At 44.8% G+C, this 24,433-nt stretch overlaps 1 protein-coding gene across 1 annotated transcript in view; it reads right to left on the bottom strand.

Moving 5' to 3' along the window:
* The window catches only part of SON (SON DNA and RNA binding protein), a 301,593-nt gene extending 285,938 nt beyond the window's left edge, over positions 1-15,655 (bottom strand). The window contains exon 1 of the mRNA XM_082247959.1: positions 15,256-15,655. Within this exon, the coding sequence (XP_082104085.1) occupies positions 15,256-15,338 (83 nt within the window). The 5' untranslated portion in view covers positions 15,339-15,655. The remainder of the gene's footprint in view (positions 1-15,255) is intronic.
* Between the last annotated feature and the right edge of the window lie 8,778 nt (positions 15,656-24,433).

Here is a 24,433-nt window from a genome sequence, read left to right as displayed (position 1 = left end):
GTCCACAGCTTCCCTATGGGAGGCGACCTACGGCGACCTGTGAGGCGACCAGGTCGCCTTAGTGTGAACGGGGGCTAAAAGGGAGGCAATTTATTTTTTAATACATATATGCAGTGGTAAATATAAATAACCAACTATATGGTTACAAGAGATATAAGGTTAGATGTTGAATCTGGTAAATAGACTCAGAAAAAAAAAAAACAATTTTAAAGTTTTTGCAGATTTTCAGACAGAACTGTAATATATTATGTATGACAGACTCCCTTGTCATAGGCAGGTGGCTTGATAAGGTCACTTACACTGGCCATACAAAAACAAGGTCTTGCTTCCAAAAAAAAAAAAAGTTTTTATTTTAAGAACGTTAATTCGTAAGTAGGGTCAAATCTGCGTTAGTTTCCTACCACATTGATGGGAAAATTCGAAGGAGCAGAATAGAAAACTTTTTAATCAAAGGAATTTTCAGTGGTTTTCGTTCAAAAATTACATTCATTTTAAAACTGAATGTTAAAAGAGTAAATATTTTCAAACAATCTAATATTCAGCAAATGTACAAAGACTTTGGGTATGAATATTTTTTTGTCCAAAAATTGATATACAGGTCCTTCTCAAAAAATTAGCATATTGTGATAAAGTTCATTATTTTCTGTAATGTACTGATAAACATTAGACTTTCATATATTTTAGATTCATTACACACAACTGAAGTATTGCAAGCCTTTTATTGTTTAATATTGATGATTTTGGCATACAGCTCATGAAAAACCCAAAATTCCTATCTCAAAAAATTAGCATATCATGAAAAGGTTCTCTAAACGAGCTATTAACCTAATCATCTGAATCAACTAATTAACTCTAAACACCTGCAAAATATTCCTGAGGCTTTTAAAAACTCCCAGCCTGGTTCATTACTCAAAACCACAATCATGGGTAAGACTTGTAGGAAAAGAAATAGCCGCACATCCAGGGATTCCAATAAGTTTCAAATACATTTATTTCCAAAAAGTTGCAAGTGATGACACCAAAGACACCAGCATGAAGTCTCGTAGACGCGTTTCACACATACATCTTGTGCTTAATCATTACAATGACTGTAGCTGACTATAGATCTTAAATAGACCGCCCCAATGAAAACAGGTGTACCGGGGGCGGTAACAATCAGCAGTTGTGCACAACTCAATTAATCACCTAGCCTCAGCCCCAAAGGGCATCTCAGTGGTGATTTAAATATAAAAATCAAGCTGAAGGTCCAGCCTATCGTGTATACCGTGAACTCACCCATACACACAAAGACCTGGACCAACAATCACATAGAAAAACGTTTAAAAAAACGTGTAAAAAATACCAATGAAATTCTTTGGAAAAAATGTGAATACATGGGTAAGACTGCCGACCTGACTGCTGTCCAGAAGACCATCATTGATCCAAAGTAGGTACATAGGTGAACAGAGAAGCCAAACACCACATGTGAAATGGAGTCAGAAATAGCAGAAACCTGCAGCAAGGAGGTTGCTGAGCCCGACTGATCAGTTACCGCTATACCTACTTTGGACCCCTTAGTGGATGTGTTTTGCATCAGGCTTGTCTGCTCAGTCACGAGAGTAACTGAGCCAGTGGAGTTGGTGAGTTTGCATTGCTTCTCCCCCCTTCGAGCACGGTGGTGACGGTCATGGTGATCCAGTATACCTGCACATACTATTTAACATCCCAGGAATAACAATTGTGGACTGTCGCTATTATTGCTATTATTCCTGCTGTCTTGGTGGAACTTATATTGACTGTATTCAGATTGTTTATGTACTAGCAGTCATGGTCACAGATTGTTAGATGGTGAGGGGTGTCACCATATTTGCGCTACTGAAATAATTTTATTATGTTATACAAGCTGTACACTCACTACTTTACATTGTAGCAAAGTGTCATTTCTTCAGTGTTGTCTCATGAAAAGATATAATATTTACAAAAATGTGGGGGTGTACTCATTTTTGTGAGATACTGTACATCTCTTGTCCACCCTTCATATATCTTCATGTCTGACTCCAAGTTAAAATGCTCATACTATATATCCTACTTCTGGGTGTATTTTTAAATATGTGATATATTGTGAAAATGGCTAACTGGACGCAATTTGGACATTTTCACTTAGGGGTGTACTCACTTTTATTGCCAGCGGTTTAGACATTAATAGTTGTGTGTTGAGTTTTTTTTTGAGGGGACAGCAAATTGACACTGTTATACAAGCTGAACACTCACTACTTTACTTTGTAGCAGTGTCATTTCGTCAATGTTGTCACATGAAAAGATAAAATATTTACAAAAATGTGAGGGGTGTACTCACTTTTGTGAGAAACTGTAAATCTTTTATATTAAAAGTAGTACTAAAAGCTGAGACTTTTTCCCCGTGGCTATGATCATTTTGAATATAATGCACAATACTGGCATAAGTTCCTGCCCAGGACTACATGTCCCATGAGGCATTGCTCCTCACACATTCACAAGTTCTCAGGCACTTCTTGGCAGCAAGGATGGGAAATGTCAGTATAATGGGGGATTTTAATTAACCGGATTTAGACTGGGCAGAGGGAACCGCAGTCATCTAAGGCTCGCCATTTCCTAAATGTTTTACAGGACAATTTCATAAGTCAGATGGTAAACGCAGCGACAAGAAACAATGCGTTACTAGACCTACTGATTACTAATACAAACCTGATCACGGATGTAGAAATATGAAGCAACTTAGGAAACCGTGACCACAGGTCAATTAATTTCAGTATAAATCATATTAATAGAAAACACAAGGATAAAACAAGGACACTGAATTTCAAAAGAGCAAACTTCCCTAAACTGAGCACTTTGCTAGACAATATAAAATAGGATAAAATGCTAGAAACAAAAAAACACAGAGGAAAAAATGGGAGTGCTTTAAGAACATACTAAAAAAGGTATTGGCCAGTGCATTCCAACAGGGAATACATTTTAAAGAGCTAAAAATAAACCCTGGGTGGCTAAACTCCAACATAAAAATGCATATCAAAAAAGGAGGGATCTCGGCCTGAACTAATCCGATCACCATGTCGAACGCCTATTGTTCTTCGCGTATAAAAATTCACTCTGCTCTCGCTACCAGGAAGTGGGGTACAAATGCCTGACCCAGTGGCATTACACCCCGACGAGGCTTCGTCGGATGTTCCCGACCTGTACTGACACTTGTTGGAGGTGTGGCAAGGAAGTGGGGACATACCTCCATGTCTTCTGGTCCTGTGAACGGCTGCAGCCATTTTGGACTTCGGTATGTACCAAAGCCCAAAAATTCACAGACCACTCTCTTACGATGGACCCAGCTCTTTTCCTTCTTCACCATCACGAGTTTCCGAGGGCGTCTTATCGGAAATCCACCCTGCCGTTGTTCACGCCGGCGAAAAGTTGCATCCCCCCTCTTTGGAAACAGACTCAGCCCCCCACTGTAGCCATGTGGCTCCGTAAAGTGAAATGCATTAATGAAATGGAACGGGGAGTCAGAGAAAAAATTTTGAAGCGCTGGTACTACTGGCATGAATTCACATTTACGGCAGAATATCGTGACCTACTGATCTGATGGCGAGGGTGACGCCGGGCCGCGATGTCCCCTCCCCCCTTCTCCTTTCAGTCATCCCTCTGCTCCCCTTTTTCTGCCCCCCCTTCTTTCTCCTATCTCCTGCCTCTAATCTGCATTGCCTCTGGATATCGCAGGATTAGACTTTCTCTCTTTGCTTTCTCACTTATCTCTAGATTTACCTTTGAGGCATATTTCTCTAGTTATCTGTTTGCTTCACTTCCTGTTGAGACTACCCATGTCGTTCCCCTCAGTAGCCGCAGCACAATCTGGTGACTGTCTGGGGGCGGCCCCCCACACACCTGTAGCCGGCCATATGATAGATGCCTGTGGGGGCGGGGAGTTGCCTCAGAATAGTCCTTAAACCCATTGTCCTATACATTGCACTGCACCTCTCTCTGTGGTGTGCTCTCAGGGGTTAGCATAATTGTTTTAAGTTATTGTATGATATCCATCCATCTATGTATTTTATTTTCTCTTGATATCATTCATTGTATTCCTTTGCGTGACTTGTCATAAGCCTTTTATATTTCGATAAATGAATTTACAAAAAAAAAGAAAAAAGGCTGAGGGGTCATTGGCAGCGATCCAACATCACAAAGAACACAAGAAATGTAAGAGCCCAATCAAGGCAGCTAAAATAGAACACGAAAGGCACATAGCGAGGAAAAAAAAAAAAAAAAAAAACAAGAAATTCTTTAAGTAAATAAAAATAGTAAGGGCTCTTTCACACGGAGCGGACCGTATTGCGATCTGCTCCGGCACTTTTTTTTTTTTTTCACGGACACAGACGACACTTGTGTCATCCGCTCCGTATGTCCGCATATCATCCCATCCGTTTGCGGATGATATACGGACATAATGTAAGTCTATGGGCATTGTGGATGTCAGCGGATGACACCACTGACATCCGATTTTGCATCCGTTCCGTTGTTTAAACGGAACAAAAATAGGGTTCTTCCAAGAAACGGAACAGAACTGAAAGGATGAAAATCGGATGGTCATCTGCTGACATCCGCAATCCCATAGACATTCATTATCTCCGTATATCACCCCCAAACGGATGGGGTGATTTACGGACATACGGAACGTCCGTGTGAAAAAGCCCTAAGAAAAGAGACCAGAACACATTGGCCCCATAAAGGACAACAAAGGGAATTTGGCTACAAAAGGACAAGGAAGGCAAAAAGGTACTAAATAAAAAAAAAAAAAAAAATTCTTCACAAAAACCCAGTTTGTAATGTTAAAGTTAATAACAAATCACAGGAAGCACCCTCATGGTTAACAGAAGACCGACTCAGAATTAGACTTGAAAAACGTAACCTAAAAGTCACCGGGACCAGGTGGCTTACATCTGAGGGTCCTTAACCACTTGCCAACTGCCGACAGTAATCCTACTGCAGCAGTACGGCTCCCATGGGTCCAGCAACGTAGACCTATGTCCGGCTGTGTGTTTAGAAAATGCAGGAGTCGGGCCGATCGTCGGGAAAAGTGTGAGAAGACCGTCTTATCCACAAAGCAGGTGGATCTTCTCAGTGACAGACAGGAAGAGATCACAGGATTCAGCATAGCTGAACCTGCGATCTCTGTCTGTGTCACAGAACCCCCATCCCCTCCACACGCGAGTAAGCATGAGGCATACATTTAACCCTTTGATCACCCATAGGGTTATCCCCTTCCCTGCCAGTGTCATTATTACAGTAACAGTGCATATTTATAGCACTGATAACTGTAGTAATGTCACTGGTACCCCCAAAAGTGTCAAAAATGTCAGGGGTCCGATTTGTCCGCCACAATGTCGCAGTTTGCGCAAACCAAAAATATGTAACAGAAAACAAATTGTCCTAAAATGTTAAATTTATATTTTTAAATATTTTTTTTTTTTTTTTTTTTTTTTGGGAATGTTATATAGCAGAATGTGAAAAATTGTTTTTTTTTTTTTTTTCCCGAAATTGTGGCTGTTTTGTTTATAGTGCAAAATTTAAAAATCACACAGGTGATCAAATACCACCAAAAGAAAGCTCTGTTTGTGGGGAAAAAAGGAAAATTTTATTTGGGTACAGCGTAGTGCGACTGCGCAATTGTCCGTTAAAGTAACGCAGTGCCGAAACGCAAAATAAGGCCTGGTCAGGAAGGGGGTCAAAACTTCCTGTCTTAAAGTGGTTATCTACTTCCCACCCGCCCGCCGTCAAATGACAGCGGAGTGGCTCTCATTCTGGGAAGTTATTTGGAGTGATGAGAACAAAATTTAGCTTTTTGGCCACAAACATTAATGCTACATTTGGAGAGGAGTCAACAAGGCCTATAATGAAAGGTAAACCATTCCTACTGTGAAACACGGAGGTGGATCACTGATATTTTGGAGATGTGTGCGCTACAAACGCACAGGAAATTTGGTCAGAATTCATGGCAAGATGAATGCTGTATGTTATCAAAAAATATTGGAGGAAATGTTGCATTCATCAGCCTGAAAGCTGCGCATGGGACGTACTTGAACATTCCAACATGACAATGATCCTAAACAAGAGGCCAAGTCGACCTGTCATTGGCTACAGCAGAATAAAGTGAAGGTTCTGTAGAGGCAATTTTAAACTCCTGACCTCAGTATCATTGAGCTACTTTTGGAAGATCTGAAACATGCAGTTCATGCAAGACAGCCCAAGAATTTACAGGAACTGGAGGCTTTTTGCCAGGAAGAATGGGTAGCTTTACCATCAGAGAAGATAAAGAGCCTCTTCCACAAATGACACAAAAGACTTCACGCTGTCCTTGATGGTAAAGGGGGCAATACACGGTATTAAGAACTGGGATATGTAAACTTTTGATCAGGGTCATTTGGGTAGTTTCTGTTGTCATTATGCTTTAAAAAAAGTAAAACACAGTTGATTGATAATAAATGTCTTGAGCCAAACTTAAAGAAAAGTTTGTGTTATCATACATATTCTCTGAAAAATGGCCAAGAAATCAAATTCTGCCAGGGTGTGTAAACTTATGAGCACAAATTATATATATATATATATATATATATATATATATATATATATATATATATAGCAGTCTGATTGCTCAGAGTTTCAGGACATTGATCAGTAGTCTGAACTCTTCCAGTGTCCAGAACCCCCCGCTCCCCAGCAGAACTATTTGAATAGGATGCCTCCTCACCCAGAGAGGCTGGCATCCGTGGTGACCACTGTTCATACAAGGGGAGGAAGGATTTGCCCAGCCGATGCGCCGGAGAACAAAGCCACCATATCAGGGACTCTTTCATTCTACAGTTTAGCCGGAGCGGATTTTCCAGAGATTGCAGATTCTTGTCCCATTTGCCCATAATCTACCCGGGACCACCGTATAGAACTGCGCAAACTGAACAGCCTCGGAGGTAGACATCAGGCCCAGCACCCGCATGCAAGTCCAGAGGAATGACCATCTGCTGGACAGCAGGAGACTAATTGCAGCCTGCAAGTTCTGGAGTTTGTCCAGAGGAAAGAGCACTCTGGGTCTGACTCTGCACTCTGCCTTAGCCAGATAGTGCAGATTTGTAGACAGAACCAGAGCAGACTACTGAAAATTCAGAATCCAGCCAAACTCCCTCAAGCTCGTATAGTGATTTCCAGGTTCTCCACTAGAGCAGTAGGAGACTCCCCTCACAGAAGAAGGTCGTCCAAATAGCCTAGTACCGCGATCCCCCATTGGCAGAGTTCGCACTGTGATCTCCAGGTTTTCCACCAGAGCACTAAGCAACTCAGCTCGCAGAAGGAGGCCATCCAAGTAGCCCAGTACCATGATCCCCCATTGGGGTAAAAATGCTAGCACCGGGGCTAGCACTTATGTGAAAACCCGAGGAGCTGAGGCGAGACCAAAGGGTAAATGCCACAAACTGATAATGCTCCCCTCCCACGACAAAGCGGAGGAAGCGCTGGTGACCGACACATATTGGAATGTGAAGGTAAGCATCCTTAATATCGATAAGAGGCAAGAAAAAACCCCTGATGCAGGAATGCCACCACCATGCGAATGGGCTCCATTCTGAACTTCTGCACCCGTACAAAGAAGTTCAGCGACTCGAGGTCCAGAATTGGACGCACCTTGCCTTCCTTCCTGGTAACTAAACAGGTTTGAGTAAAACCCCTGAAAACGTTCGGATGTCAGAACCGGGACAATCACCCCTTGAAGCAACAAGTCTTGCACCACCCCAAAAAGACCCTGTAAGCGGTCCGGGGACAGGCGCAAGTTGGAAGGAAAGAACCTTTCCGGAAGGTAACAAACAGTCAATCTTGTAGCCAGACCGTATGACTTCATGGACCCACTTGTACCAGGGAAGTCCACGGGTCCGGAAACCAGCAAAGACGTTCCCCCACCCCTGATACGGGTGAGGGGGCACCTTCATGCTGAAGGAGCCTAGTCTGCGGGTCTGAAAATCCCGCTCTCGACTTGCCAGACCAAGTTCGCTTGGATTCACCAGAGGAGGCCCTGAAGGGCTTTGATCCCTTGTCAAAGAAAACTGTGGGCGCAGGCCCAGCAGAGCGACCCACGTCCGCAGCGGCTGAATCAGATTCAGGATCTGAGGAGACAGATGAGGCAGTGGAAGGCCTGGGGCGCCTTTTGCTAGCCCGTTGCCCAAAAACCACCACCACCTGGGACACAAAGAACTCCAAGACCACCGTCAGTGCATCTAATGGATTATTGGGACCCGGAGGGCCCCGAAGCCTCAGAGAGGATCAGGTGGGGAAATGTGCTCCAAGGACTCCATTAATAAATAGGGGAACCCCACAAAAAAAAAAAAAAAAAAAGTGTAAAAACACTGCTAAGGGACACCCCCACCGCTTCGGCAGCACCACCTGGTAACCAGTAAGAGCACCAATCCATCCTCAGCAGAGAGGGAGAGGGCCCCACCAGACTCACCATCCAGCAGAAACAGGCACCTGCAGCCACCAGGATAATTGGCACACCACGTGCAGTGATCAGGAAGTGAAAAAAACCAGGAGACAGCACCAGGGGATGGGGAGGGGCTACCACTGCCAAAATTGCAGCCCAGAGGGATCCACTGTCATGGCCACCGCTATTTTCAATGGCAGACCAAAGCAAAATGGCTGCCGGACTACACAAACATAGCCACTGTGCCTTGAGCACACAGGCTACAAAAAATGGCAGCCTTGCGCAGCACCTTGAGGCTCTCAGTGACCCAGGAAGGATCCCTAGGCCTCAAAAAAACGGCAAAGGCAGGAAGGGTGGGCCCTGGCAGGGGCCCCCACCAGGTACAACCGCCCCTCCACCACCAATCGCCAGCACAGCACCCTGCCCCCACACCAGGAGGTGGACCAAACCACCTCACAGCCCCAGCATAGTGGAGGGGAGGGGGAGGGAGAGATGGCCAACAGGGACCACCAGACCGATGAGGGGGGTGCTTAACTGGAAGGAGGGGAAGCCGTGTGTCCGACCGTCCCATGGAGGGGCCCACGTCCACCTCAAAACCCTCCAGGGGAAGAGTGGGGATAGTTCCCATACCAGGCGGGCACCGCTCCAGATAGAACCTTCTCTCCATCGAAATGGGCGGGCTGTCGGCCAGAAGGAATGCTGCGACTCAGAACGAGACCCAGTAATATGCGCCCTCGCAAGGCGTTTAACTCGCAGGCCAGCCCCCGTCCAGTGGTGCTATGTCGCGGCCGACCTAGCGCAGAGCTGAGGTCTGTGCACGCTTGCTGGCCAGACTGGGGTGACCACTGGATCTAGATTATCCAGCCCTTCGCCCAGTACGGCAGTTGATTGTAGATCTCATAGGAAAAAAAAATGAGGAAAACAAAATAAAAAAAAAAACCTAAAAATAAAAAGGAAAATTGCCAGGACCAGATCCCAGCAAGAAACTAGGTCCTTGAGTACCTATAGCAGAGAGAGGGAGTATACCCCCTGGGACTACCCATAGGCATAGCCAGACTTTTTTTCTGCCTAGTGTGTTGCTCCTGTAGGGGACAATATAACCCAATGGTTAAGAAGATCAGGAACTGTGTCCATCAATGAACGAAACAGAAATTTACACTATCACTGTACTAATGACACTGGCTGGGAAGTCGTTAAATGTGTGCCTAGCCAGTGTTTTACTGTATTATGTCTGCTGCTTTTACTCAGGGAAGTTAATAATTGTATTCCTTGCTTTGCAGGAAACAAAATCCATCCCCCCGTCAGAGTGGAGACCTGCTTTGTTTATATAGGTAGATCTCTATTCTGTGTCTCTGCCTGACATCCAGTGCCCGGCACTTGCAGATCGACTTCCGATGTGAGTAATCACAGCAGGAGGGGTCCGCCAGCAGCGTGCACATGTGCCCCCTAGGCGGAAATGCAGAATCATATATACAGAGGGAAGAACTCCACCCAAAAGGTCAAGTTCCGCTTTAAGGACTCGTTCCCCACTTCTTTTGCACAATTGACACTTTTGAGGAGTTGGGGGGGGGGAGCAGGTACCAGATCTTGACAGGTACCTGCTTCCCACTTCCTTTCTCCCTCTGCAGTCTTCTGGGACACTGACAGGTCCCAGAAGATTGCATCCACCACTCACAATGCACAGCGTGACTAGCGCATGGGCAATGGGCACCCGGCTGTGAAGCCGCAAGCTGTCACAGTCGGATGCCCATAGTGAAGATGCCAGTGCTGGGGACCAAAGACAGTGGGTGAGACCCCTTGGGGTTAGCTCACTGCTGGATCCTGGGACAGGTGAGTGGTAAATGACTTTTTTTTTTTTTTTAAAACAGTCAGCAGCTACACTTTTTGTAGCCGACTTATTTTTACCACAGGTGACTGGAACTCCGCTTTAAAGACTAATGGGCCATACACACTATAAGATTTTCTAAAGACTTTTTCCTTTAGATTTACCCAAACCAGATAATAGGAGGTCAAACCTAAACACTTTCAATTTGTATGCAATCTGGCAGGCCCTTGCACTACATAGAAAAGGTAAATCTGAAGGAAAAAGTCTTCAGAAAATCTTACAGTGTGTATGGCCCTTAAGCCTTTTTCTCACATTTGTTGCTTACAAGTTAAAATCAGTATTTTTTGCTAGAAAAAGGGACTTAGAACTCCCAAACATTATATATATTTTTTTAGCAGAGACCCTAGAGAATAAAATGTCGGTCGTTGCAATATTTTACGTCACACTGCATTTGCGCAGCGGTCTTTCCAACGCAATTTGTGGAGAAAAATGAATTAAAAAAAAAAAAAAAAACACTAAAGTTAGCCCAATTTTTTGCACAATGTGAAAGATAATGTTATGTCGAGAATGGTGATTTTTTTTTTTTTTTTTTGCATAGAATAAATTCTGGATTCTCATTTTATGCAGAATCAGGCAGCTCTACTGCTCCATCATAAATAACAGTGGGGCTGATTTACTAAAGGCAAATAAGCTGTTCACTTTGCAAGAGAATTTGCCCCAGAGCTCAATGAATCTTGGGAGGTTTCAGTTTGCTAATACCCAATTCTATGCAAGGAAAATTAAAAAAAATAAAAAGAAAAGCTCATTTGCATGCACGCAAATCGATAAATGTCAGCAGAGCTCCACCTCATTCACTAAGTTTGCCTTATTACTAATCTCTTATCTACTAAGGGAGACAAATTCCCTTGGAGAGTGAGCAGTCTATTTTCCTTTAGGCTCCGTTCACATGTAGGCATTTTGGGGCGTTATTGGGGAGTTTTTCTGCTCTAGGATCAGCTCTCAAAACGCCCAAGACAAATCCTATTCATTTCAATGGCCCCTGTTCACAGCTAAACGTTTTGACGCTGTAAGTAAAACGCCCAACGCTCAAAAAAGTACATGAGCTTCTTTTTGGGCAGATTACAGGCGTTTTCCATTGGTTTCTATTCAATCTAAAAACGCCTGCACAAAAAACGCCTGTAAATGGCGGTAAAAATCGCGCGAAAACGCTACGCTCAGGTGTGAATGTAGCCTTAGTAAATCAACCCCAGTAAGTAAGCATTGCTACACCAAGGACACAAAGTGTGATTGGCAGGACCACCAGTTAAAAATAAATAGAGCTAATGCAGCCACCACATTTTAAAGTCTTGCACACTGGATGTTTTTTCTGCTGCTCCTAGAGGAATTTTTTTCCTTCCTCTAAATGCCCCTGCATGTTAGCCTGTGTGTCCAACGCCACAGTCAGTGCGTCCAGGTGCAGTAGCGTTTTAGCAGAGAAAGTAAATGACGCACCTAAACACGTGTGACACTTTTAGCACTTTGGCATTAATCATATCAACGGCCAGAATAAATTATTTTTCTGGCTAATGAAAATACCTAAGGCCCAAGTGCTTGATGTTCCCCCGAGTGCATGAGGCCTTAGGCTCGGTTCACACTTTTCCAACCTAAAAGTGGCACGACTTACGGTGCAACTGCCAGGCGACTTCCTACAGTTTTGCGACTTGAGAACTACTTTATTGCAACTTTGATGCAAGGAAAGGGCTACAAGGAATATCTGAGTAATCTTCCTATAAGGTTGGATCTAAATCACAATAATATAGAGGAGGATCAGACTCCATTTAAGTCTATGGACACAAGTCGGATAGAAATCACCTTGACACAGAAAACTTTTCTCAAGTCTGAGCCACTTCAGTAGTGCCAGCTCCCATTGACTAACATGGGACTTCACATGTCATGCGACTTGGAGTCTCACAAGTAGGGTCCACAAGTAACAGCAGCGTGAACCGAGCCTTAAAAAAATTGTAACCCAGAAAAAGAGGGAGATACTGTTCCTTTAAAGGATGTTAAAGTGCACAGTGCTTGTGCGGTGTCATTTGTCCCTTTCTAGGCTGTAAAAAAAAAAAAAAAAAACCTGGTTGATCCTGCCTTTTTCTGTGTCCCCCTAGGTGTGCTGACCAAAGTAATCATGGCTGCTGACCCATTATACCGTGGTCAATTTACATGCCTCTGTCTGCCCAGTCTCTCCCTCCCTGTCAGATCCTGTGAATGACCCCCTCCCCTCAAACAATTGCACAGTCATGCAAAACTCTACCCAAACTACATTTTTATAATTTTTTTTTCTTTGGTGGTATTTTATAACCATGTTTTTTTTTTCCTAAACAAAAAAAATAAAGGACCAAAAAAACTTTGAAAAAATGTTAAAAAAAGTTTAACCACTTGCCGACCGCCGCACGACTAATACTACGTCGCTTGCCTGTGAGGCTCTAGGGAGCGAGCACGCGCCGCTGGAGGCACGCTCCCGCTCGGACCCCCCACGCGTGTGACCGGCGGACCCGATGTCCGCCGGTAACACCGGGAGAAAGGCAGGCGGCTAATGTAAACACAGCCGCCTGTCATTCTCCCCTGTGTAACAGCAGAGATCTTACGGTCCTGCTATGTAGGACCGTAGATCTCTGCTGTTACATGAACAGCCACATCCAATCACAGTTAGAATGACGGCCCTAGGGACACACTTAACCCCTCCCTCTCCAATAAAGTTAACCCCTTCCCTGCCAGTGTCATTTTTACAGTAACAGTGCATATGTATAGCACTGATTACTTTAGTAATGACTGTGGTACCCCCAAAAGTGTTAAAAATGTCAGTCAAGGGTCCGTTCTGTCGGCCGCAATGTCGCAGCCCTCGTTAACAAAATAATTAAAAATGACAAAAATCTTTCCCTTAGTTAGTAAATGCAATAACTTTTGCGCAAACCAATCAAAATACGCTTTTTGCTTTTTTTTTTTACCAAACATATGTAGCAGAAAAATTGGCCTAAAATGTTAAACTTTGATTTTTACATTTTTTTGGGGGGGGATTTCATATAAAAAAAAAAAAGGAAAAAGTATTTTTGCAAAATTGTCGCTGTTTTTTGTTTATAGCGCATGATCAAAAATCGCACAGGTGATCAAATACCACCAAAAGAAAGCTCTGTTGGTGGGAAAAAAGGACGTCAATTTCATTTGGCTACAGCGTCGCACGACCGCGCAATTGTCCGTTAAAGTCACGCAGTGCCAAATCGCAAAATAGGCCCTGGTCAGGAAGAGGGTAAAATCTTCCGAGGCTTAAAGCGGAGTTCCACCCAAAAGTGGAACTTCCGCTTTAAATAGTCCTAACCCCCTGACATGCCACATTTGGCATGTCATTTTTTGGGGGGGGGGGGGGGAGCGGGTACCTAGTTTTGACAGGTACCCGCTCCCACTTCCGCCTTGAGCGCCGCGGCGCCCTGAGCAGAAGTTCTCCTCTCTCCCTCCCTGCAATCTTCTGGGACATGTCAGAGGTCCCAGAAGATTGCCGGCCAATCACGACGCATAGCGCAACTCGCGCATGCGCAGTGCGTACCCGGCTGTAAAGCCGCAAACTGTCACAGCCGGGTGCCCACATCAGTGATGCTGGCGCCGCAGAGCAGAGAGGGAGAAGACGGCGCATCGCTGGACTGTGGGACAGGTGAGTGTGTGCGGTTAGGCTGGAACTCCGCTTTAAGTGGTTAAAAGTTTTTGTAAATAAGTAATTATTCTCCTTCGCTGATTAGGCTGCACTTATGGCAGTTCTGGTGGGCACTGATAAGGCTGGATTGATAATTAGTGCCCCGATTGTCAATTTAGGAGTCCCTTGTATGGATTGCCAGTTATTGGCTCTCCCCTCGCGCTCTCAGCGTGAGGAGAGGTTTGCCTTTAACCAGCCAATCCTGTTTACATCGTGATCAGCTGTGATTTGACACAGCTGGTCACATGGTAAAGAGTTGCTTTCCAGCTATGTCCAAACTATGGCCCACAAGCTGTTCAGGAACTACAATTCCCATCATGCCTAGTTATGTCTGTGAATGTCAGAGATTTACAATGACTCATTGGAATTGTAGTTCCTATACAGCTGGAGGGCCATAGTTTGCACACCTCTGCTTTACTCCCATCTGCGACGTGCGGTGTCCAAAGGACGCAGTGAGCACAGATGCCCGCGATCAAGGGAGGACATCAACACAGAACACTACCATAAGGGGTTAACACTGTGAAAGATTATATATATGGATATACAAACACACGCCGATGCACTTCCCAGGGGGCGTGCAGGAAATGCTGCGACATGTGATGTCTACCCAGCAATGTGTGACCGCGCTGTAGCCGTCGTTCAGCTTTTGCGTGGTCCTGAACATGTTAAGGGGGGAGCAGTAAAACTGTGGCTCACCCGCGTGCGTTTAATGCACCCCTGACCACAAGCGTAAAGGGGCCCTAATATTAGAAATAACTGGGACTCCTCACGTTTAGCGATGTCGCTCTTTGCAAAGACATGCCGCGTATCCAAAGGCATAGGTGTAAAACGGGGGATAAAATTGTAGATAAAGTCCTAAGAACCCCATCCTGGGGGGGTGACACTTGTCAGGATGCAGTAATCAGGACACAGGGGTGAATAGATATGATGTGGTCAGGCCACCAAGGCATGTTGTTGCTGTGCAGTTCGCCCAGGAGACTGCAGAGATCGCTCCCTGAACGATGTTTACACCTTTATTGTTATATTTCTGTAAATAAACAAACACAGACCACATGAGCCCAGGGGGAGGTAGGCAGGGGCCTGGTCCGACCAACATCCCCGCCTCCACCGAGGCCTGCCTATCCCCCTGCAGGCCACACAGCATCCGATCACCCCATGTAGGCCGCAGCCAGGCCTCGGTGTAGCGTAACCCCCCGCGTACTCCCCCCCTGGACTCCACCGCCACCACACCGACCTCTTGCTCACCTGTTAAGCTTCCCCTCCTCCTGGATCTCCTTGAATTTATTTACCACGAAGGAGCGGAAGATCTGCTCAATGTTGGTCGCCATGGCTCCCGAAACCTCCTCCTCTCTCCAGTCCAGGGGACTCTCCGACACACTGACGCACCGACGTGCGCGGGCACGCTCGTCGAAAGCACACCAAGCGCTCGCGTGCACACGTCCCCCCTCTCGCTATGTTTCCTTCCTGTCCCGGTTTTACTTCACCTTTACCGCATTTTAGAACGGCTTCCTCAGCTGCCCCTGGGCAGCTAGAACTGTCCGTGAAGGAGAGCGGGCGACGGTGCCATTGTCACCCCATAGGTGACGAAAATACGTCACCCGCCTGAGAGAACTTGGGAATACGTGGGTGGAGATATCTCAGCGGGGAGGCGTGGTCTGCGCGTACCCTTGCTAGTGCTGAAAACTGGGAGGCTATGGGCGGGGGAAAACTGTGAAAGGGGCGTGGTTTTTGAGTTCTCCACACTTAGTGCTGAGAACGGGGAGACCGTGGGCGGGGAGAGGGGCATGGCCTGCGCGACCCTTCACTGGCACTGGCAGAGATGACGGGGGCGCGCAGGTGCTCCTATCTGTGACAGAAATGTTGTGAAGAGAACCTGTAATAAAGTTCAACTTGTGGACATCACAAAGCAGACAAAACACTAAACATTACCCATTTACTCTTCCACCAAAGCATAGGCCGCGCCTTTGTTGTGCCTCAACAGCTCATGTGGCGGTTATACCAATAAAGACATAGTTTACCTTTGCCAAAAAACTGCCTATGCAGATAAGAGGCCTCTGCAGATAAAAACAAACTGTGCAGCTATGACTAGAGTTGGATAATTCCCTTGTTATAGGTGTAGGCCATTTATGTACTTAATGAAACCTGACTGGAAAACTTAGCAGTAGTAACTGCTGGGCCTCTCTAAAGCCCCGTACACACGATCAGATTATCGGACGAATGTTCTTTCCTTTTTTGCTGCATGCTAGTCTCATATGGAAAGTGAAGAGGTTACTTTCATACGAAAATTCTCCTACGACAGAATTTAACCACTTGCCTACTGCGCACTTAAACCCCCTTCCCATCCAGGCCAATTTTCAGCGCTGTCACACTTTGACTGACAATTGCGCGGTCATGCTACACTGTACCCATATGAAATTTTTATCATTTTTTTCACACAAATAGAGCTTTCTTTTGGTGGTATTTAATCACCTCTGGGTTTTTTATTTTTTACAAAAAAAAAGAATAAAGACAGAAAATTTTGAAAAAAAAAAAAAGGTTTTCTTATTTTCTGCGAGTAAATTTTGAAAATAAATTTTTCTCCTTCACTGATGTGCGCTGATGAGGCGGCACTGATGGGCACTGATAGGCTTCACTGGTTGGCACTGATGAGGTGGCACTTATGGGCACTGATGAGGTGGCACTAATATGCCGCACTGATGAGCACTGATAGGCGACATTGATAGGCGGCACTGATAGGCGGCACTGATGAGCACTGATAGGCGGCACTGATGAGCACTGATAGGCGGCACTGAGAGGTGGCACTGCTGGGCACAGAGGTGGCACTGAGAGGTGGCACTGCTGGGCACTGAGAGGCGGCACTGACGGGTGGCACTGATGGGCACTGATAGGAGGCACTGATGGGCACTGGCGGATGGCACTGGACACTGACGGGTGGCACTGATGAGCGGCACTGATGGGCAGCACCATCAGTGCCCACACTCAGTGCCCATAGTGCTGCCAGTCAGTGCTCATCAGTGCCTAGATGAGCAGGCACTGATGGGCACTGACTGGCAGCACTATGGGCACTGATTGTGGGCATTGATGGGGGGCACTGATGGCAGGCACTGTGGGCACTGATGGGGGGGCACTGTGTGTATATTTTTACCTTTAGTAATCAGGGCACTGGTGATCGGTGCCCTGATTACATTCCTGTGTGTCCCCGGCGCTGTGAGGCTCCCCCTCCTTCCTCACACTGCAGGCTCTGTGTGAGGAAGGAGCGCCGGCGATGAGAGATGATCTCATATGTTTACATATGAGATCATCTCTCATTGGATGGTCCGATCACGTGGTGAATGGCCGCTGTGATTGGTCATTCACCACGATCTGTGATCCAAGGGACACGGCCGACACAGATTTTCCCCGCTGCGCGCTCGCTGGAGCGCGCGGGGGCGTGTCTCTGGGAGGCCGTTTAAAAACGGCCTCCCTGAAAATTCAAGTCCGCGCTGCAGCCGTATATAGGCTGTAGCGCGGATGGGGGGAGGTTAACTTCAGAAGTGATGTCATGGACGAAAACTGTACTAATTAACCACTTGCCGACCGCTTACTTTATATATACGGCGGCAGAGTGGCTCCTACAGGCAAAACCACGTATCGGTACGTTGGTCGCCTGGGGGCGGCGCGCTCCCGCCCCCAATCGTCAGCAGGAAAGCCTTTGCGTGTGTCAGGCGGTTTCAATGGCCGCATGACACCCGCGATCGTTCCCCGCTGAGAGAGAAGGATGGTCGGCTGTTGTAAACACAGCCGACCATCCTTCTCCCTGAAATGATCATAGAGCTTGTGTGATCCGTCTATATAGGATCACAGGTCTCTATGGTCATCTCAGAAGCCAAGCCCCCCCCCCCCCCCCACAGTTAGAAACACTCCCCTAGGGTCACATTTAACCCCTTGATCACCTATACTGTTAACCCCTTCCCTGCCAGTGTCATTATTACAGACACCTGCCAGTGTCATTATTACAGACACAGTGCATATTTTTAGCACTGATTACTGTAGTAATGTCACTGGTACCCCCAAAAGTGTCAAAAATGTCAGTTAGGGGTCCAATCTGTCCGCTGCAATGTCGCAGTCCCTCAAAAAATCGCAGATCGCCGCCATTACTAGTAAAAAAAAAAAAAAAAAACAATAAAAATTACATAAATCTTTCCCGTAGTTAGTAGACGCGATAAAAAGTATTCATACCCCTTGAAATTTTCCACAGGTTGTCATGTTACAACTAAAAACGTAAATGTATTTTATTGGGATTTTATGTGATAGAGTCCAACACAAAGTGGCACATAATTGTGAAGTGGAAGGAAAATGATTGACCACCCGCCGCCTTTTTCCTGCGGGTGACTCTCCTGCACAAACCAACGTAGACCTACATCGGTCACGCGCGGGAAGCCAGGGGGCAAGCGTGCACCGCCAGCGGCGCGCTCCCGCCCCCACTCTGGAGCGGGGAAGCCGATGCACGGGTCAGGCGGCTCCAATTGCTGCCTGACACCCGCGATCGTTCTCCGCTGAGCATAGATGTGCGCAGCCTATTGCATTAGGGTGTGCACCTCAAACATATGTGTGTGTGTGTGTTTGTGTATATACAGTATATATATATATATATATATATATATATATATACATACAAACCGACACACACACTGTTATAAATAAATGAGAGCAAACATTTAATAATTTAAAAAACATGGACGGTGTCAGTAGGGCAGTGAGCCCTGGACAATAGGGGGAATCTGCACTGCACTGGGTGAGTAGGGTGTTCCCAGGCACACCTGGCACACCCCCTGCACACACCTATGGCAACAGCTGGAGGGCTGTAGTTTTAAGATCCCTACTATAAGATAAAGGTAAAATACAATACCAGGCCGGCATTGCCAGATGGAGCTGGGTCAAAATCTGCTAAGTCCAGTAGACGAGATGGAAAAGGCCTCTGTGTGGCGTGGTGTCATACCGCTGAGTAAAGTCACAGGCGTTCAGGAGCCGGCCCGGGCCGGGCCTGCCAGCACTCCTTCATGACGTCAGACTCGAAAGCAGAAGTGCCAATACCCGGATGCAGGAAGCCGATGTGACCAGCCTGGAATGCAAAGGGGAGTGTTGCCGTGATGCTTTCGAGTCTCTGGTCGAAGGAGCGTTGGCAGGCCCAGGCCCGGCTCCCGATCGCTTGTGACTTTACTCAGCGGTATGACACCACGCCACAGAAGCCTTTTCCATCTTGTCCATCGGACTAAGCAGATATTGACCCAGCTCCATCTGGCCAGGCTGGCCTGTTATCATTTTTTTCCTTTAACTTATACCACTAACTGCTTGTTCATTAAATACTTTCAGACTTTTCACTTGCTATTTACCATTTTTAGGCTTTGTTTACATCACCTATATCCGGATAGCGCTGTCTCCACTGGTTGCTTGTTGGATGGTCTTTTTGCACTAAATTCTGATGGCTGCACCGGATTAGTTGGGGACAGTATACAGTGTGGATTGCCAGAGAGACTAGCGCTTGGGACCATTTGCTGTTTACTATCACAGCATGGTGCTGTCTGCAATCACATCACAGGCAGTGTGTCATGAATGCAGAAGTTACTGTGCATACACACGTGACATCATCGCTGTATACTAAAGGGCATCGCTTTATAAGGGATCTACAGGTAAAGACTTATTACAAGCTTACCTGTAGGGCAAAGTTAAAAAGTACAGTTCAATAGCGGGTTAAAGGTTGCATCTACAATGCTTTGCGACCACAGGGAGAATAAATCCTCCGGTTGCGTTCGGGTGGCAGTACAGCCAAGCAGTGTTAATTTTGGCAGCAAATTTCGATTTAGTTTTAGTTATATTCTTTTGACTAAAATGCCATTTTAGTTTTAGTCGTATTTTAGTCTTTTGACTGAAATGCGATTTTAGTTTTAGTCGTATTTTAGTCATCTGAATTGTTTTAGTTTTAGTCATATTTTAGTCGACTAAAATCTCCAGTACATTTTAGTCAACTACAAATCGAATAGTATAAACAAGGAGCAAAAAGGCCACTAAATAAATAGTTGTCCAAATCCCACTCACCCAGCGCTATATATTAAAATATAAATTCATAGACCACAAAGGCCAAAGCTGCTGCTATAAATCACAAATTAATCAATAAAAAGGTGTGACAGATTCACTAATATAAGAAAAATCTGTAACACTAGCAGCGCTAACACTTGTCCCATAATCATAAATAAATAATATGACATATAAAATATGATACAGTCAGGTCTATAAATATTGGGACATTGACACAATTCTAATATTTTTGACTCTATACACCACCACAATGGATTTGAAATGAAATCAACAAGATGTGCTTTAACTGCAGACTTTCAGCTTTAATTTGAGGGTATTTACGTCCAAATCAGGTGAAAGGTGTAGGAATTACAACAGTTTGTATATGTGCCTCCCACTTTTTAAGGGACCAAAAGTAATGGGGCAATTGGCTGCTCAGCCATTCCATGGCCAAGTGTGTGTTATGCCCTCATTATCCCATTTACAAGGAGCAGATAAAAGGTCCAGAGTTCATTTTAAGTGTGCCATTTGCATTTGGAATCTGTTGATGTCAACTCTCAATGAGATCCAAAGAGCTGTCACTATCAGTGAAGCAAGCCATCATTAGGCTGAAAAAAACAAAACAAACCCATCAAAGAGATAGCAAAAACATTAGGTGTGGTCAAATCAACTGTTTGGAACATCCTTAAAAAGAAAGAACGCACCGGTGAGATCAGCAAGACCTAAAGACCCAGAAGACCACAGAAAACAACTGTGGTGGATGACCGAAGAATTCTTTCCCTGGTGAAGAAAACACCCTTCACAACACTTGGCCAGATAAAGAACACTCTCCAGGAGGTAGGTGTATGTGTGTCAAAGTCAACAATCAAGAGAAGACTTCACCAGAGTGAATACAGAGGTTTCCCCACAAGATGTAAACCATTGGTGAGCCTCAAAAACAGGAAGGCCAGATTAGAGTTTGCCAAACAACATCTAAAAAAGCCTTCACAGTTCTGGAACAACATCCTATGGACAGATGAGACCAAGATCAACTTGTACCAGAGTGATGGGAAGAGAAGAGTATGGAGAAGGAAAGGAAATGCTCATGATCCAAAGCATACCACCTCATTAGTGAAGCATGGTGGTGGTAGTGTCATGGCGTGGGCATGTATGGCTGCCAATGGGACTGGTTCTCTTGTATTTATTGATGATGTGACTGCTGACGTAAGCAGCAGGATGAATTCTGAAGTGTTTCGGGCAATATTATCTGCTCATATACAGTCAAATGCTTCAGAACTCATTGGACGGCGCTTCACAGTGCAGATGGACAATGACCCAAAGCATACTGCGAAAGCAACCAAAGAGTTTTTTAAGGGAAAGAAGTGGAATGTTATGCAATGGCCGAGTCAATCACCTGACCTGAATCCGATTGAGCATGCATTTCACTTGCTGAAGACAAAACTGAAGGGAAAATGCCCCAAGAACAAGCAGGAACTGAAGACAGTTGCAGTAGAGGCCTGGCAGAGCATCACCAGGGATGCAACCCAGCGTCTGGTGATGTCTATGCGTTCCAGACTTCAGGCTGTAATTGACTGCAAAGGATTTGCAACCAAGTATTAAAAAGTGAAAGTTTGATTTATGATTGTTAATCTGTCCCATTACTTTTGGTCCCTTAAAAAGTGGGAGGCACATATACCAACTGTTGTAATTCCTACACCGTTCACCTGATTTGGATGTAAATACCCTCAAATTAAAGCTGAAAATCTGCAGTTAAAGCACATCTTGTTTGTTTCATTTAAAATCCATTGTGGTGGTGTATAGAGCTAAAAAGATTAGAATTGTGTTGATGTCCCAATATTTATGGACCTGACTGTATATTATAATACATAAATAAATGAATGAATGAATAATAGTGCCCACAGAGAACCGCATGCAATCAATGGAAGTTGCAATAACACAACCAAATGATAGACATAAAAAGTCCAATTTCAGGTGCAAATGTCAAACATTGGTGAAATAGATGTGCAAATATCTGTATAGGTCAGTGCGCCTCCACCATCAAGCCGTGCCACCCCTTCAGAATGGACACTCACCAGACAGACGATCAGTATGAGCCTGTATATAACAGATAGAATCTCCACCTGTGGACAAATGCACTGCTGCGGCTTGGCTCCCAAAGGAATCTGTATCTCCAAAAGCAATCAGCTCACCCCAACCATGTCATGTAAGTGAAAGCATATAACGGGGACACATCCGTGTAATTCCGTACACTTTATTGCAAACACAATATAAAACCAGGTCCCTAGAAGTCCGTAATGACGAAACGCGTAAGAGTGTGATTACGCGGTCGCCATAGCAACGAGAGACGCCACGCTGTGAGTTCCAGCCTGCTGAGGTACCGAGCGGTCGGCGCATGAGAACATCGGTGGATTTACATTCTTCTATGCATTCGCAACGCCTGAATTTCCTCTGTGTTTGTGAGTAGCATTTTGTATCCTTGGTTATGGCGTGCTTATGTCCTGACGGGTTTCGTCACTGGGACTTCAACTGAGGACGTCATCAGGATGTAAGCACGCCGTAGCCAAGGATACGCCAGACGCCATCACCGCTGATCCGTGGCTCCACGCTGTAGGCTGTGCAGACACCGAAAGCGCGCAGAAAGGTAGTGTCATGCGGAGTATCTGCAACACTTATACGCTTATTATTTTATGCCAAATGTAAGCAGATTGGAAAAGGGGTGTGGATATATGCTTTATATGTTAATAAAACTTTAAAACGATATCACACTATCCTTACCCTACTTTTGCTTCTTTCCTGTTGGCTATTTGGATCACATGCAACTGGGAGGCTTGAGTGGAAACAGGAAGTCACAGGCTGTAGTGATTGTAGCAACAGAGCCAGAGGAATCAAGAGGAGCTTGCTATTAAGCAAATGTTTCAAGGGCTTATGATTCATCTTATATCTGGTGAGTGTCCATTTTGAGGGGTGCACTGGATTTCATCTAATATTGGGAGTACCACCGTTTGCTGAACCCATAGACACAGACTCCATGTCACTCAATTAAAATAGACTCACTGGTGATCAGAGGGACTGCTTATGTTTTACCATTAATTATGGACATTTTATTATTATTATTATAAGATATATACAGCGCTGCTGAGTGTGATTCATCCTGTATAGAGGATTACAGTATATGTTGCATTTTTTATACTAGCTCTAAACTAGCCATAGATTGAGTGAAATTTGGCTGGTTCCATTTATGGCCATTACCGTTCAAGAGAAGTCGATCTAATGATCAACTTCTCTTGAATGGGACTGTTTAAAAACTTTCATTTGATCAGCAGCTGTAGCCAGTCGGCTGCAGTGCTGATTAGTGTATACTGATAGCGGAAGAATCCCACTGTCAGAATACAATGGCACAGTGGGGAGGATTCCTCCATCCACCTTGCATGTGTGGATGGAGGAATATGTTCCTTTAACCACTTCCATTTCGGGCCAATTCTGGCATTTCTCTCCTACATGTAAAAATCATTATTTTTTGCTTATAAAACACTCAGAACCTCCAAACAATGTAAATATATATTTTTTTAGAAAAGACCCTTGAGAATAAAATAGTGGTAATTGCAATTTTTTATGTCACACAGTATTTGCGCAGCAATTTTTCAAATGCAATTTTTTTTTTAAAAAATTACACTTTAATGGATTTTAATGCAAAAAAAAAAAATAGATAACCCAATTCTTTGTTAAAATATAAAAGATGATGTTACGCAGAATAAATAGATACCAAACATGTCACTCTTTAGAATTGCGCACATTCATGGAATGGCGCAAAACTATGGTACCTAAAAATCTCCATAGGCAATACTTTAAAAAGTTGTATAGGTTTTGCTGGAACTATTTTTCTCACTCTAATGTTTGCGGCGATACCCCATGTGTGGTCCAAACGTTGGCGTTACCTACTTATGCATTTGCTTCTGCGTGCGAGCATGAGGGGACAGGGGCGCTTTAAAAAAACATTTTATTATTATTTTTTTGTTTTACACCATCTCTTTAATTTTTTTTATCACTTTTATTCCTAATTCAGGAAATATAAACATCCCTTGTAATAGTAATAAGGCATGACAGGTCCTCTTTATGGAGACATCTGGGGGTCAACAGGACCCCAGATATCTCCTCTACCCTGGAAAGCATGAGATAAAAAAAAAAAAGCATCAATCTCTGCTTTCCAGGGTAAAACTGGCAGTTTTTACATCTGCCAGCACCGGAAGTGTTGTCATGATGTCACTTCCGGGCTCCCAGGATCATAGAAATCGAGGGTAATTCAGTGTCGCCGTCAGATTCCCCCCCCCAGGTGCCCGATCACACGGGAAAGCCTGGAGAGGCACTGGAG

The sequence above is a fragment of the Pelophylax lessonae genome (genome assembly GCF_965119305.1).
Source record: "Pelophylax lessonae genome assembly, chromosome: 2".
NCBI lineage: Eukaryota > Metazoa > Chordata > Amphibia > Anura > Ranidae > Pelophylax > Pelophylax lessonae.
The sequence above is the reverse complement of the archived record's forward strand: the minus strand, read 5'-3'. Positions and strand labels throughout refer to the sequence as shown.